This window comes from Desmodus rotundus, chromosome 3, assembly GCF_022682495.2.
Source record: "Desmodus rotundus isolate HL8 chromosome 3, HLdesRot8A.1, whole genome shotgun sequence".
Classification (NCBI taxonomy): domain Eukaryota; kingdom Metazoa; phylum Chordata; class Mammalia; order Chiroptera; family Phyllostomidae; genus Desmodus; species Desmodus rotundus.
In genome coordinates, this window is record NC_071389.1 from 73,505,961 (window position 1) to 73,523,071 (window position 17,111).

A 17,111-nucleotide genomic window follows, 5' to 3' on the forward strand; every position below is an offset into this window, starting at 1 on the left:
CCACCCCCCGCCCTGATCATGCAGGTAAGAGTGCCTCTACCATCCACATCTCTTCCCGCCCTTGTCACATGTCCCCCTCTACTGGTTTCATTCATAAAACCATAAGCTCTTGAATGGTTGTTACATCATTTTAGCATAATCAGAATTGTGGGAAGTTACCACAAGGAAAAATAAAGGGCATTTGTGGGAAACAGTAATGTGTTTGTGAAATGCTGTGGATTTGGTCTTTGGCAGCAGGGCGGGGATGGAAATCAGTTCCTATCAATTTGACTTTCAGCAGCAGAGCCATGGTAAGTTTCCTCAAGTGATGTTGTTCTCTGGCATTTTTGGATTTCCTTATATTAAGGCATCTCAGACATTACCTGCAAGACTGTAGAATATTTGAACTAGAAAGGACTGTTGTTAGGGAAAGGGTACAGAAAATGTCTTCCACTTGTAAATGCATGCAACTTAGTTCTCTGATTGCTGAGTAGACATACTATCCAGTTCTTGAAGGTATGTCTTTTTTTTTATTACAGTGCATTATTAAGCAGCATCCCCCCCCCCCCGCCCCCCGCATAAGTGCACAGTGCCTCACTGACATGAACTCATCTCCTTGGATAATGTCAGTTAATGTAAAGGGAGAGGTACATACTGACCTAAAGTGCCCAAGATGTTTTAAATCATTGGTCCCCAACCGTTTTGGCACCAGGGACTGGTTTTGTGGAAGACAAATTTCCATGGACTGGGGTGGTGGTGGGGGTTCTTGATGATTCAAGTACATTACATTCAAGCTCTCCTCCTGCTGTGTGGCTCAGTTCCCAACAGGCCTGGACCAGTACCTGTCGCAGCCCAGAGGTTGGGGACCCTTGTTTTAGATCACAGACTGTCACCAATTTGTTTTCTTTAGGACCATGCAAGCAGCCACACGGTTTCCTTCTAAATGGAATTGAACACTATTATTTCAGTTTAAAAATCTTATTTACGAATCTGCCGAGGAATGAAGTGGTGTTCGGAAGTGGAGCCTGGCTGTTTAAAGCAGTCCGACGTGGTAGCCGCCCTCTTTTGAGCAGGCGTACAAACCCAAGTGCTTCACACCCTTTATTACACCTGTGGCATAAGAGCACACACAGGAGTGGAATGGGATTGGATTAGATTAGTGTTTGTGTCAAACAATATATGTTTTTAATTTGGGGGAACACATAAACTTGCTGTATTTTAGATGATTCTGGTGCTTGGCATTTTATTTATCATTCTGAAAGTCATAAAAGTTTTCATGGGCTAGAGTGATGTTAATGGTGAGGATAACACATGACACACTGTTATTAATGCTGCTAATCCAGGTATATCAACGCATGCAGTGGCGAATGTCCTGTGCGCTTTCTCAGTGAACGTGGGCAGTTACAGGTACTAGCACATGTACTGTTCTTCTAGGGGGAAGCTCAGCAATTGCTTGTAATAAAGCTGTTTCTTGATTCCCTTTTAAGTTTGTGATAGTGAACTGATTCTTCTTTGTTGCAAACTGGGTTCTATTCTGAGGGAAGCAGCAAGAACTCTTTTTTTTTTTTTTTTTTTTTTTTGGTGGGGTAGGCCAGATTCAGGCAGATTATGGCCCTCCCACCACGTTGGCAACTTGAGTTGCTCATGTGCTTCTGAAAACATTATGAAAGGAGAACTCTTCTACACCACCAGTGGGAGTGGAACCTCGTGCAACCCTTCTGAAAGGCAATTTAGCCATAAATTTCAAGCAAGAATTTTTAAAATGTTCATATCCTCTGATATGATAAATTCCTAGAAATTGAATTACCTTATTAAGGAAATCACATCTACTCATAAGCATGTTCAACTGTTGTCAATAATAATGAAATATTGGAAGTATCCCAAATGGTCCAAAAGAGGAGAATGATTAAATGACGGTACTAAAATGCACCCATTGAAAATGATGTCCTCAAAGTATATTAGTGATACTGGCAAATCCTTAAAAGATGATGGAAAATAAAAACCTCAAAACAAATAACATGTATTAAGACACCATTTTTATGAATATGGACATGTGTAGAAAAAAGAGTAGGAGGAAATAAAAGCTAAGACAATGATTCTGTAGGGGGTGTGCTTTACTGGTGATTTTAATAATTGTTTTATTCTTTTATATGATTATAATAGACACCCAAAATGTTATTTAAATATATTTGCATGCATGTTATAATGAACTATAGCCTACGGGAGTAGAACAAGAGCCATTGTGTCCCCTGTTACCCTATCATGTGTCTTGTAACCCAAAGTAGCGGTGTCACTTACCTGCCTTCCTCCTGGTGGAGGTCACCGGCCCTGTTGTTCCACGGGAAATGTTTTCCTCTGTTATGACATCCTGCTCACTCTATCTGGCGGCCCAGTATGTACACGTAATTGGGTTCTCTCTGATGGTAAAAAGAACGTATTTATGAGGAGATTTCAGTATTTGATTATTTCATGTTTCTCCATCAGGCTGCCGCCAGCTCTTCAATAATTAGCACAGTCACCTGGAGTTTAATTCTGAAGAAATGAGTTCCTAGGTTATATGAAGTATATTTGGAGGGTTCCTGTTACAATGGAGAACTGGTGATTTTGTTGTTCTTGAGTGCCAAAGTATAGAGATGAAATCTTTGAAAAGATGAGTGGAAAGAGTATAAGCCACTCTACTCTGATTGACATGGGATGATTCTAAACAGATACCATGAACTCTGGGTCCAGAGTAGCTACCTTCAGCTACAGCCCTAGGAAGCCTGATGGAGCTGTGCTCATTCTTTGCTGTGACTCCTGGAATCCCTTACTTTCTTCCACAATGTTGGCACAGTTGAAAGGTATTTAGGAGCATTCCACTAAAGCTCTGATAGCATCAATAGCCTCCTTAGTAAGTAAACCAGGGGGCGGGGAGTACAGGCAGGGCAGAAGCAGCAGGGACATGAGGAGGTCCTGTCTGAGCCTCCTCTGCTCCTCAGCTGCTGGGTCCAGGCACAGTTTGCGTTGTACCTTGGCACCTCTGGTGGTGGTTCACATTGGCAGTCCTGGCCTAGGTTACAGCCGATCGGAAGTTTGCTATACTTGTGTTCTCCCACCCTGCCAAACTTCTCGCTTGCCTGATTCCTTGCTTTCCTAGTATGTAAGTGTTATAAGTGGATCTGTATTATAAACAAAGAAGTAATACAGATTTTAGTATATGTGCTGCTGAAGCGAGCACAAGAAGTAATACAAATATAAAGTATAACTTCTTGGGTCCAAAATGACCTGTTGGGGAAGATAAGACCCTTGAGGGTCAGATCCAGCTAGATGCTGGCCAGCCCGCTGTGCGTCTGGTTGGCTCTTTTGCTGACGACATTACCTCATTGTCCATCCTAGCTTTACCAGGGCAGAGAACTTAACCACTTTAGGTACAAAGATTAAGGTGAAACAGGCAGGTTTTATTGGATATTGCTCAAAATGGAGTTTTGTTTAATGTGTTAAAGACAGGTTATTTTTGTTGGGAGTTGATATGGGACATGCAAATGGGTGAATGGGTACCGCTTCTGGTAAATTGCCTAAAATCTGTTAAATCTGCCTTGATTTTATGTTTATGGGGAGGGAGAGGTGGGTGGCATTGTTTTCTTTCTTTTCACACTAAACACATCTCCAGCTGCCTGTTTTTCTTTACTAAAATATCCCTCATGTTTCCTTATCCCAGTTCAACTAATAATCTTAAGTTTGGGAAGAAAAAATTGGTTTTCTTTAGCTTTCTTTTTAATCAGGAAAACAATTCATGGGACAGAAAGGAAGTGGCCCTACCTCAACTGTGCTGGACTCAAACCCTGACTTCAGATTGGTCGGATGGTTCCCATGGATTCAAGTGCAGGACACATGACTGACAGGTGTATACAAATCCAAGGGCAGGGCATACTTTTCAGGGCGAGGAAAATCTGAGTGCAGCTCAAGTTCTAAGGCCTCATTGTCCTGTTCTTTGGCTGTATCAAAGAGCCTTTTTATGTCCTTCCTGTGCTTGTAGTATGTCCTTGTGGATACTGGGTTTTGCATTTTTGCAAAAAAAGAAAGCATGAGTTCCAACCACAAACCAACAGACATGTGTTAGATTATATTCTGTTTTGATTGGAATGCACCATAGATGGTATTTGAGTTTTATTTTAAATTAGTAACTTCGTGGGTTGGACTCTCGAATTTCAGGAACTTGTGCATTTTGACACTTGATCTGCCCGTGAGTTTAAATAAATTCATCAATGAAAAATTGTTCAGAGAGGACTTTCTCTGAGCAAGAGCATATGGCGCTCTTCCTTACACCCATGGCAAAGTAGGGATGTAGGAGGATTCTAAATTCATTCCTTCTAGTGAACAGGTTTTAGTTTGAGGATTTTAGATCTGCCTTTTCAGAAGTTATCAATATGTTCTATTATAATCGGCGATCACATGTGTGAGTTGTTTTTTAATGCAGTTGCTAGAAAATTCTTCAGATCTTTAAAACAGAAGGAGTGCATTGTGGAAAGTATAGTCTGGATGATCTGCAATAATATTTGATCTGTAGCTTCTTCAGTTTGTTTTTTTTCAAAAAAGGGACATGTTTTTCGAAATAAGGGCAACAATATGGTTTTTACACAGACCCACTAATGCAGCGTTCATTCTGAGTAATTCTTAGTTATTGGCATGGGCCTAGCTATTCAGTATTGTGTACTGCATTAGTTTGGGTTCTCTGAGAAGCAGATGCCGAGATAGGACCAGAAGTATAAGAGGTATTTTGGGCGAAATGCCTGTGAGGGAAATTGGGGAGGTCAGTGGGTGAGGCTGGGAGAGCCTCGGATTGAAAGGCATGTCTGACCCCTGAGATGAGAGGGGGACAGGAGGAAGAGTGGTCTGCGGTTACCGTGCAGTTCTAAGACGACTTTGGCAAGTTCAGCGGGAAGTCCTTGGGCTAAAATTTCCCAGGGCAGAGGAGTACCACACCTTGCGGAGAGGGGCCTGCATGGGTCTGGAGGCGTGGGTTTAGTACAGACTGGGCGGCAGAATCGGCCCAGCTGGAGCCAGCCAGTTGTACAGCTCCAGCAGCCGGTCTGAGAGGCGCGCTCTCGTGGCCACCGCATATGTGAATGTTAGACGACTAAATGCTGTGCTCAATGTGTGCGTAACTATGGAATACATTAAATCTAACCCCAGGTAGAGCAGAACAAATGCTGTATTTCTATGGAGACAGAAAGGTAGGCTAATTCCATGACGTATTTAATGTCTATGTTGATAATGTCTATTTTTTAGACCCTTAAATATATATATAAATATATGTATTTTTATATGAATTAAATCAAATGTAGGAATTTACTTGATTTGCAAATTGCATAGTCACCGGAGAGTGTGTCTCAAATTTTAAAAAATTGCATTGGGATTTGTATAAGGAAAACAGGGAGCTTAGTTCCTATTAATGATTCCTAGCTCTTTTAATCTTGTAGGAAAAAAAGACAACAAAAAGGCTTTGGAAAGAAAACTGTACTGCTTTGAAAGTCATGTTTGAAACTGCCTTGAGTGTGATGCTTACCGTGAATCTCAAGAAAGACAGCTCTCAGCATCTGTTACACGCTGTGGGTCAGAGGCCTTGTTGAATGTCAGGCAGTGAGCTGCGAGATTATAATGGTCTATAAGAGGAATTTGATCTGGTAGAAACCTTCCATCTAGCCTTTATTTGTGGACCCAAACCTCAGCGTTCTGGAAGAGCAGTTAGGCTTTTTTTTTCATTATAAAAGAGCATGGTCACATCGGTGTTAGCTGTGAGCGCATCTTGCAGCCTTAACATGAGCACCTCTTTGGCTCCCGTTTGCCACACCCGCCCACCAGGCCCCCGTTTGCCACACCCTCCCACCAGGCCCGGCAGAGCACAGACGTCCTCTTCTTCTGCAGCCAGACTCACTCTTCTCTTAGCCTCATACGCAACAGTCAAATCTTGTTTCGAGCAGTGGCCACTGGCCACCGGGCTTTTCCAAATAAGATACCAAGTTGGGTGTAGGTGTTAAGATTTCAAAATGTATTTGTTGGTACTTTTTTGAAAATGCTTTATCTTGTTAGTTTATATTGATAGTTGAAAATATTACATGCTTATTATGTTAAAGGGATGGAAAACGGGAATTAGAGTGCAGAGAATTAGAGGAAATGGACTCACAGAGAAGTGGCTAAGTGCAGTTGACACACCTCGCACTTGGCCTACAAATAGTTTGTGTTGGAGTCCATCGTCCCACACGTCTGGGTCCGGCCTGAGCTCAGGGCACAGAGGCTGTGGGCATCCCAGGGTCATGCCGGGGACACTTCTGCAGGACAGCGATTTTCACCCGGTGTGTGCTACCGCACAATGGTGAGCCACCAGAAGTTTTAAACACTCAATATCTGACTGTTTAGTCAGCGGCATTGACCTTTTTCCCTTATGTCGTCAAATAAAAAAAAATGACAGCCAACACAATAGCCATCTGGTGTGACTGAATCAAAACTATACCTAAGTTTTTTCCAGATCGGCAAAAAGTATGTTTTTTGATGTGCCACAGAAATTTAGTAGTTCGTTTGCGTGTGCCACGAGATGGACAGGTTGGAAACCCCTGCTGTCGGACATTCATCGGAGCCTCAGCACTCCGTACAGACGAGCATCAGTTGGTGGGGGCCAGACACAGCGACTGCAGTAAGAAGTCGTAAGAGTGGATGTCAGAAGCCAGGAAGCAAAGGTTTGAAAGTGTGGTAGTTAGAGCAGTGGGATTTTATCTTGTATTGTTGAGCAAGAATAGAGCTACTAAAAGTACTAAACTAGGATACATGATCGGAAAAACAGGTGCTTTAAAAAAATTGCAACTTGGTTGAGATAGACGATTCACATACCATACAATTCACCTATTTAAAGTATACAATTCGGTGGCTTTTTAGCACATTCACAGAGTAAATTTACAGAGTACAGCCATTCGTGACAATGAATTTCACAACATTTTCATGGCTCTCAAAAGAAACCTGTATGTGTTACCTGTCACCCCTATTTCCTCTCCGTTTCCCCAGCCTAGGCACCCAGCAGTCGGCTTCGTTCTTCTGTGGATCTGCTTGTTCTAGACATTTCATATACATCATACAATCATATGATATGTTTTTTGTGTCTGCTTCTTTGAGAATGTTTTCAAGGCCCATCCATGTTGTAGCATGTGTCAGTACTTCATTCTTTTTTATTGTTGAATACCGGTAATATCGATACTGTATTTTATTTATGCACTCACCAGTTGGTGGGCATTTGGGTTATTTTCTTTTGGGCTATTATGAATAATGTTGCTCTGAACATGTGCTTACAAGTTTTGTGTAGACATTTTTATTTCTCATGGAAATATACCTAGGAGTGGAATTGCTTGGCCAAACTGTAACTCTGTGTTTAGCCTTTTGAGATGCTGCCACACTGTTTCCGAAGCAGCCTTTTAGGTCTCTGATGCACTCAACATCCCCACCAGCACTGTGCCAACGTTCCGGTTCTCCAGCTCCTGGTGAACACTTGTTATCTGTCTTTTCAATTCTAGTCCTTTCATTGCTTGAGAAGTGGTATCTCACTGTGGTTTTGATTTGCATTTCTCTTGTAACTAATTACTGTTGAGCATCTTTTCATGTGCTTATTCACCATTTGTGTATCTTTTTTAGAGGAATGTCCATTCAGATCCTTTGGCCATTTTTAAATTTAGTTGTCTTTTTTCCCCCAAGAAAACAATGTTAATATTTTAATGTATGTCTTAGTACTTTTTCCACGCATGTATGTACATTTTTCTTTACAAAAATGGTATCGTATCCATACTGTTTTATAGGCTGCTTCCTCACATTGTGAAGATTGTTCTACTTCCATAAATATTTTTTACAAAATTATTTTTAATGACTGCAGAGTATTGCATGCCTGTATCATTATTTATTTATGTAATTCCTTATTATTTGATATTTGAGTTATTACAATAAATGAACAACATGCATTTCTGATCTTTTTCTAGAATGGTCATTCATAGTCAGAAAGTGATCACATAAGTTTTTGATACATATATACAGTCTCAATTAACCAGGTAGTGAAGAAGGAAAGAAGTCAAATACCCAAACCCACGTTCAAACAAGACCACAGTCAGTTCTCAAATAGCCTGGTCAGACTCACTGTGGATAAGCTGCAGTAACCTGCAACTGCCCCTTGCTCTGTAATCAGGACACTGGCCATTCACTCCGACTGCTGCCCCTGCATCCAGGAGCTGGAGGGGCGGTCCTTTAATTATTGAGTTGTAGGAGTTCTTTATATGGCCTACTATCAGTCTCACAGATACACGATTTACACATGTTTTCATGCATTCTGTGAAATGCCTTTTCACTTTCTTGATAGGCACATTCTTTGAGGTACAATGATTTTAAGTTTTAACAATATCCTTTAATGTATTGTTTTTCTTTTGTTAAGAAACTATTGCCAAATGTAAGGTCATGAAGATTTACATCTGTGTAAGTCTCTCGATCCATTTTAATTACTTGCTGTATTCTTCTAATGTGGATATCTAGTTGTGCCGCTACCGTTAGTTGAAAAAACTATTCTTTCCTCCATCGAATTATCTTGGCACCGTTGTTGGCATGGATGGCACTTCTTGGGCAAGTTTTTATTTTATGGCTGTTTTCAAATTGGGATTGGTGTTACTTTTTGTTACTAAATGGTTTATTTATTGGTAGCTCCATTTTACAAATGTATCTTTTACTACCTGTGCGTGGAAGGATAGCCTTTCATAGAATAAAGCGTATTAGAATGTATTAGGATGGAGAAGCCAAACTGTGTCTCTTCCTGGGGGGGGACCAGGGCACTGGACTCTGTGTCCCGAACCAGTGCTGCTTACACTCTAAGGTGCATTCAGATGCCCTAGAGATCCTGTTAAAAATGCAGACTCTCATTTTCTGGCTCTGGGGTAGAGTGCGAGACTCCGCATTCCCAACAAGCTCTGGGCCGTGCTGACGGTGCTGGGCCTGGAGCTCACACCTGCAGTAATAGCTCAAGGGACTTCCTAGTGTGATCTTTTTCAGCATTGTTAGAGCTACTAATTTATAGTGATTCAGAAGGGAAATAAAAATTGTTTATTTTGCATTCGGTGCTTTTATATTTTATTTGCCAGTCTCCAAGATGAAAAACCCCATATAGAGAAATAGAGTGAAGGTGCCAGTGGCACTTCCGCTCATCTTAACTACGTTCTGTCTTCCTTTCAGGCCCCTCATGATCGTCACTCAGAAGATCACAACCTTGGCATTCCAAGTTCATGATGGTGAGAAACACGGCCTCCCTTTTGCTCTGAAGGCCACCTGACGTTTTTTGTCCTCTGTACAAGTGCTGGTAGATCTTGCTATATCTCGTCAAAAATTTGTAGGCCTCTTTACTCATAGCTTTTAACCTCCCCAGCTATTACTTACCATTTCTCTCCTGAACTTGTAGCCTAAACTTGCTGAAATATTTGCATTAAGAACAGTAGTTTTTTTTTAGCCCTGGCTGGTGAGGCTCAGTGGATTGAGCACCGGCCTGTGAACCAAAGAACAGTGGCTTTTCTGTTTACTTTTACAATGTTTTAAATTTAAGTTAACTTAGGGTACTCTCTGCTCTTCATTTCCAAATCTGTTAAGAAAAAATGGCATCGTGTTTTTATGGTTTAATTCCTGAGATGGTCATGAGGTAATATGAAATTACGTAGCATTGGCTGGTTAACCACTTTTTAATGTTAGATTTCTTGGAAATTATCTAATAAGATGAGCCTGACTCTCTAAAAAGCTGAGAGAAGAAAGAGTGTTCTGTTTGTATAGAAACTGAACATTTTCTTTACTCAATCTCTTTCTGGAGATGGCCAGAAAATGCAATTTCCACTGTTGAAACTGGGTTCCAAGGAAGCAGAGCAGCACTTTGATCTGAAGGAAGACGGGCTTTAGCGATGTCAGGGCAAGTAGTAAACGTGTATTCTGAGGCGCTTTCTGACTGCTGAAGCTGCTCTGTGGGTTGAGATGTACAATCTCCACTAGGCTTCCTAGTTTTTCTTAAAGCTTGGAAAATAATTTAATTTCACACTGACGCTGTGTGTTTCTAGTTCATACAGGTGACTTAGTCATTCTGTAGAGAACTGAGTAATTTTATACCCAGGATGGAGTCTTTCTAGGGTGACCAACTGCCCTGGTTTGCCCAGAACCGAGAGTTTTTCCCAGGACATGAGGCTTTTAGTGCCCAAAGCCACAAAATCCTGGGCAAACTGGAATGAGTTGGTCAGTGTTTTTGTACCTGAAAATCTACTTGCAAGTGATTACAGACTGACATCAGCAACATAAATCAATAGTTAAAATCAATTCAATTTCTGGGATTGCCAGAGATATACTATTTGATGAGGTCTTAGAAAAATGAGTGTGGTCTTTTAAACACTGCTTCTTGTGGGTTTTTAAAAAAAATTTTGGTTTGTTTTTTTACATAGGCTTTTTGCCTAGCTTTACTTTTATAAGCATTCACAGTTTACCCTATTTTCTGGAACATCCCTTACATGCTGCAAAATGTTTGCCTCTTGTCCTTTTCTCTTGTGTGTGGGAGGAAGAAGAAATTCTGGAGGCACTGCGCCTTAGGCAGGTTTTTGTGCTGTCTTTAGGGATTAGCAACTGTATCAGTCTTAACTGATGTTACGGTTTTAAAGTTGACTTCTAGTGCTTATGAGATGACACTTCAGTTTCTTTGACACTAACTTAACATGTACATCTTGTGAGAAGCACAAGTGTAATTTGTTTGGGAGTTTTTCTGGCATGGATGAGTTTTAAAAGAAGTGCAATCTCCTGATAATTCTTTCGTGTTTCCCCTGCATTCGGGGTTATGTTTCCTGTGTTTTGGAAGAGGAAAGCCCCTATTTCTCTCCCCATTACATTGCACACCATGCTCTCAGCTTGTACTGGGTGTCTGCATGCAGCATATCAGAGGCATTTACGCTGGATAGTCTGCAAAGGCAGACTTACTTCTCTTATGTAGCAACAAAGATACATAAAGTGTCTAAGAGTGCAGGAGATGTGGAGGGTTCTCTGGGATCCATGTCGTGCTGTGCGAATTAACTTGGAGCAACCCCTGAATTCCCCCTCTTCATAAGAACCTATCCAGACTCTTCCTTACACGTGCACTTAGGGATAGTGATTTGATCCAGGGCATTTACAAGAATGGAAAACTTTGATTTGTGAAACAAAAATTAATCACTGTTTTCAAATGAGTTTTATAAGCCTCTTTTAAGATTAATTATCTAATTCAAACATTTCTAAATTTTTTCTTTCTCATAGGACTCGGTCGAAAAGCTGAAGACCTGTCTGCTGAGCAACATCGACTTGCTGTAAAGTAAGTTTAACAATACATTCTCTAGCACTTTGTATATCAATCAATATCTAGAGAGCTTCATTTAAAAAATATTTGCATGTGATTTATGTGGATGTATTGTTCATTTAATGAATCTGCTGTTGATGGACACTTGGGTGCCTACCAGTCTTTAGCTTTTGCAAATGGTAAATGATGAGTAACCTTGTCCACAGGCCATTTCAGATGGGTTTGGGTAGAGCTGTAGGATTCCCAGGAGTGGGATTGCTGGGTCAGAAAGTAAGTGGATCTGTAATTTTGTTAGTTCTGTGGGATTCTCCTTGACTGGGGGTAGGTCTGTTCCAGAATTACTGGGCATGTGTCTTAGGGTCCTCAAGAAACAGTTATCAGTGCCCATCAGGATGATTAAATGCTGGCATAAAACAAGATAGGAAGTAAAGCTGAAGCAGTGCATACTGGCTGGGGATGGGAGGAAGGTTGAAGGTGTACTCTGGTCGGTGTTGACGTACAGTGGAAAGGGGATGAGTGTGGGAGAGGAAGGGAGGTTATGGAATAGGAGGGTACCATATGGAAGGAGAAATGACAAGTTGGGTAGCATGTTGGGGACAGTGGTGCAGCCACGGCCAAGAGTTCCTGCTAGCGAGTAGTACGAAATGACTGGGAGAAAGGAGAGGGGCCCAGGTGGTAACGGGAGTGAGTGCTTCATTTCTTCACCAACGGTTTGGGACTTGGAAGCAATGGAGAATCACTGGAAGAGTCTAATGTGTCCGGTTCTTTGCTAAGCATGTGGGCATGTAAGTGCTGTAGGCGTAACTCCAGTGACTGGTCACCATGGCATCTCAGGAAGCCTTTTCCCACAATTCTACCCTGCTAGAAGAGCACGCCCCTTCAAATGCCATTGAAACACTAAACAGACCGGCTCCTACAGAATTTTTTCCCTGCCACTACCCTGTCTATTGACCTCGTGCCTGCTGCAAAGCAGACAAGAGAGTGTTACAGGGATTGTTTTGTGTGGCTTCTTCAAGTGGAAACTGGTTCCACCCATCATCTGTTTGGTATTTATTTTGGCAGTCGGGAGGGAGTTTTCCCATTTCAGAGCATCTCAGTCAACTAACAGTAGATCCGATTCTCCCGACTGCCTTATATTTATTACCTTCATTTTCTCCTGTAGAGGGCTGAGGTTAATGAGAAAGCGCTTCCCAGCCCCAAAGTTTCCTTTGCCCTAGACCCCACCCTCTGTGTTTATAGTAGTGGTTGGTCAGCAGAGGGCGCCACAGAGCGCTGCATTTTCTCTGAGCCACTCACTAACTTCAACAACATTTTTCTCTTAAGCAGATTTTTAGAAAAACAGAAAAAAGGAGAGTTCCTGTTATGTTTATTAAACTATAAAGATAACACCTGTGTTAATGATTTGCTTATTTGCACATATGAAAAGAAATAAGGATTGAGGACTTTTCAACTTCTTTATTTTCACAGAGTAAAACCCTCTTTTTTGGAATACTTAAGCTACCTTCTTAACTTCATGAGTGTCATCGTTGGACCTTGTAACAATTTCAAGGACTACATAGCCTTCATTGAGGGGAGACATATACACATGAAGTTGCTGGAAGTGAACTGGAAGGAAAAAGGTTTCCACAGCCTGCCAGAACCTTCTCCCACTGTAAGTTTTCAGTGCCAAGTATTTACCCAGAGATCCGGAATATAGAGTTTTGCTGCCAGAGCAGACTGTCACTAATAACTGTTCTAATTGAAAAGCCGAACAGGTTATCAGAAAGTTTGGCCAATAACTTTTCCCTCCATTTGCTTAAGATACTGATATTGGTATTTATCTTCAGTTCTCTGTGTTGGAGAAACAGATGTGTATTTGACAGAGGAGCTCACTGGCCGAGAATATTAAAGCAATCAATCCATTTGTTAGGCAGCCAGCATTTAGTGCCTGCGATGGGCTCAGCACTGTACCAGTTAATTTATGGGTGTTCAAATTCAAATTTATGGGTGTTTTGTCTTTATGAATAGAGATTAATATACAGCCAAAGGATAATATGTCAATAAAAGGTGGAGGAAGAGGAAGTGGGGACCAGAATAAGTGGTTATATTGCAGAACCCGCTTGTTGCAAGGGAAACCAGCTTCACACTGCCCAAAGCTTGGTTTTAGACTTTGAGAGCGTTTAAGATGGTATTTTGAAATAATATTTTAATTTTAATCTGAATTTTATTAATATCAAATTAGTCTACAGTAGGATAACTTATCAAACTTTACAGATAAGCTAAACTTCTTCAGATAAAATATCCTGTGTTTAAGGGAAAGTTGTCATTAATTGAAGGAATGGGGAACATCGGATAAGGGAGAAATTGAGGATAATTTCAATATTTCATAAATGCTAAAGCCTAGGCAAAAGTATTTGAAAGTTTAAGTGATTTATGCATTAGCATGAATTTTCAGATAGTTCTGACAGAGGTGGCTCCTCAGCACTTCTGTTGGCCAGATGTCTGTGCTCCAGCTCGCAGTTGAAACAATCTAGGGGTGAAGTCAAAGTAACCATAGGTGTGTCCACGCAGTGTCTGTCACCGTAGTGCTTTTGTGTTTCACCTGCTGTTATTTAGAAAATAATATTGTCATCGAGTCTTAATTAACATCACTCTCCAAGGACACTTTTGCATTTTTGTGCACAGAACAAGTGAAGTGGGCTGGTTGCATTTGGGCTACAGACACGTTGATGGGAAGGGGCTGCCCACTCCCTGACCACCGGCTAAGTGTGGTGAGCATTCAAGTGGGAACCAGACACTGTTCTTGGTACCTTATATTCATCACTTAAAGCCCAACCTACCCTCTGGGGGTGGTACTATTGTTATCCCTTTGTTACAGATGAAAGTAGTCTGTTTTTATAAAGTCGGGAACTATAATTGTGTTGATGTTGAATGGCACTCCCTGGAATGCCAGGGAAACTGGGAAAAATCAGTCTCTCCAGGGGAATTGAAAATGTCAGTATATCTTAAGCCCAGAGCAGACTGCATTTATCCATCCTGGAAAGTGGCTAAAGCTTTCCATTACCTGCCGTGTCCTGGCACAGGCATTTAATCCACATGCACAGAATCCCTCCTAACGAAGCTCTAGCCTCCCTGCTGGCAGTTCAGACCCATTTCCCCGGCTCTGCTGGCTTCAGAAGTGGAAGGCAACAGTTCTGTCTCTCTGATGGAAGACTGCCACCCTGTAATGTGTTTCTCTCATGTGCTGGGAATGAAACCATCTATCTTTGTTGGTGGAATTGGCTGTGAAAATTTTCTTCCATTTTCGATACATTCAGTCTGGACGTGTCAGAAGTATATCCTGCATCTAAATGGAGCATCTGTGCCCGTCCTGCCATTTGTGCCATGGGGAAGAATGCCTGTGGCCACTCCTTCGAGGCACGGTGGCCAGGGCAGCTATCAGAACGGTTTTGCTCTTCATGTGCCCTTGCCAGAATTGTCCTCCTCATGCAGACGTCTTCTGAGTAGTTCTACTGATCTTTTCCCCCTAATTTCAGGGAGCTGTGATACGCAAGTTGTGCATGACCTTGGTGTCTCTCCTTTTGTTTTTGACGCTCACGAAGACCTTCCCTGTCACCTGCCTGGTCGATGACTGGTTTGTGCATAAAGCAAACTTTCTGACTCGACTGTGCTACTTGTATGTTGTCATGCAAGCCTCAAAGCCCAAGTACTATTTTGCCTGGACGTTAGGTAAGTGTGTTGGAGTGGCCGAAAATGAGTGAGGAAAAAATGACACTCCCCAGGCGGCGTAGCCCGAACATCACTCTGGATCACCACGCCACAAACAGTCCAATACATAATGGAAGGCGGTTGAGCCAGGGTCGTTTTTTCCTCCCCAGTGAAGCACTCCCCTTCCGGCCATCCATACTCAGAGTTACCTTCCATGATAAGGGAGAAAGCGGTCCTGGTCGTTGTTTAAACCCAATGTCATTAACAGATGTCAAGCCTTGGAAGCTTCTTCCACCAGTCAAACAGCCGTTTAGTGTGGTGGAAAGTTAGGGAGAAAGTCCAGAATGATCTGGCTGTCTTGTAATTTTTCTTGGTTGTATAAAATACAGCATGCACATTAATTTTACCAACACATGTGCTAATGTAGGTTACACTTTTAAAGAAATTGTTGGTTAAGCTTGATGTTTTAGAAAAGCTGACTTCAAGTGATTTTTTTTTTAAGGAAGAAAGTTCAACTTAATTTGGTTTTTATGCACTTTTTTTCCCCTTGTGAGGTAAATTAGTCAATATTAAGTTTTATCTCTTTTCAAACAATTTAGACTGGGAAAGTTTAAAGCTTTGCTGAAGTGAGCAATAAACCCTTTTACTTACTTACCAAGAACGGTACAGGATTTTGATAAGGCACAGCAGCCTTATGGGTTTCCCATTTGGACCCTTTCAGGAGTGGGAGTGTCACATCTGGCGGAAAGCCACCCGGGCCCGATGTCTGAGAGCAGTGGCCATGTATGAAGTTATACAGATTATTAAACTCGGATTCCAGTGCTTCGCCCACATTTCATGAGTGAGGGCATAGCTCTTACTGAGTTCCTCTTTTCTCATTTGACGCTCCAAGGTTTTAGACCCAAATTAAACTGTGTAGCTACTAAATTATTTTTTATTTATTTTTTATTGTGGTAAAAGTATACGTAACATAAGACCATTTTAACTACTGTCTGTAGTGTACATCTCAGGGGCAGTAAGTTCCCCTACCTGGTCATGCGGCCACTGCCACCTCCACACCCACCCAAACAGGAACTCTGCATCCGTTAAGCAAAGTAATAATGACCCATTCCAGCCTCTCCCCAGCTCTGGGTCCAAATTGTTTTTAATGGTCGAATTGTTCAGGGATAAGTTTGGTCCAGAGTAGTATTTATATAACTTTTGGCCAGAGAGATCTGACTTAGAGCTTTAAAAAATTTCTCAGTGCAGGAAATTTTGTCTCTTGTCACATTCAGTTTAATTCAAGGAGTTTTTGTGGAGTGCCAGGTTCTGTGCTATAAGGCATTCAAAAGTAAGACATCTCCTCTGCGCTCGAGATTGTCACCCTCCATGGGTACACAGACATGCACTCCAGCCGGGCACTGCATATCATGGGCTGTCCCCAGGGGAGGCCGAGAAGGTGACAGAGTGGATTGGTCATCAAGGAAGCCTTCAAAGGGTCCCTTGTATCTTACTCCTTTTTCTGCAGTTGCTTTATTATTGAAAGATATTTTCCTTAGTATGTAGGCATTATACCTACTATGGTTGGACCTACTTGGGACACCAAGCTATTTTTCTGTGTAAAATAGTATTTTCACTTTGCTCTAACATGGTGGAGAGAGAGAGAGAGAGGGAGAGGGGGAGGGAGGGAGAGAGAGAGAGAGAGAGAGAGAGAGAGAGAGAGAGAGAGAGAGAGAGAGAGAGAGTGTGTGTGTGTGTGTGTGTGTGTGTGTGTGTGTGTGTGAGAGTGTGAGAGAGAGAGTGAGGTTGAGAGAGAATCTCTCACTCCCTTTACTACCTTATGCTTCCTCACTTACCCTCCTTTTCTCTTTCTCTCTCCCCACCCTTCTGCTCCCATATTTTGCATCCCAGGGTTTAGGGGCCGGCTTCTGGACTAAGTCAACTCCTGATTTAAGGAGGAAAGAAAGGCCGTTCCATGGCCTTGTAGGGAAAGTCGAACATGAGGAGGGTTGTGCTGGCAGGGTCTGAGTGGGGGGGTCATAGGGAATGGGGGTGTCTGGCATGGTTCTGCTCTTTCGGTGTTCCCCAGCTATTTGGACCATAGAAGTACCCCCTTTTTGTG

The 17,111-nt window shown here is 41.9% G+C and overlaps 1 protein-coding gene across 4 annotated transcripts in view; it reads left to right on the top strand.

The window, feature by feature from the left end:
* MBOAT1 (membrane bound glycerophospholipid O-acyltransferase 1) overlaps positions 1-17,111 on the top strand; it is a 104,510-nt gene that overhangs the window by 61,500 nt on the left and 25,899 nt on the right. For 3 of the 4 annotated variants that reach the window (XM_053920426.2, XM_045199484.3, XM_024565421.4), the window contains 4 exons: positions 9,208-9,263; positions 11,284-11,338; positions 12,791-12,974; positions 14,839-15,031. In XM_053920426.2, the coding sequence (XP_053776401.1) occupies positions 9,208-9,263; positions 11,284-11,338; positions 12,791-12,974; positions 14,839-15,031 (488 nt within the window). The remainder of the gene's footprint in view (positions 1-9,207; positions 9,264-11,283; positions 11,339-12,790; positions 12,975-14,838; positions 15,032-17,111) is intronic. The other variant, XM_053920427.2, reaches the window with a different exon arrangement.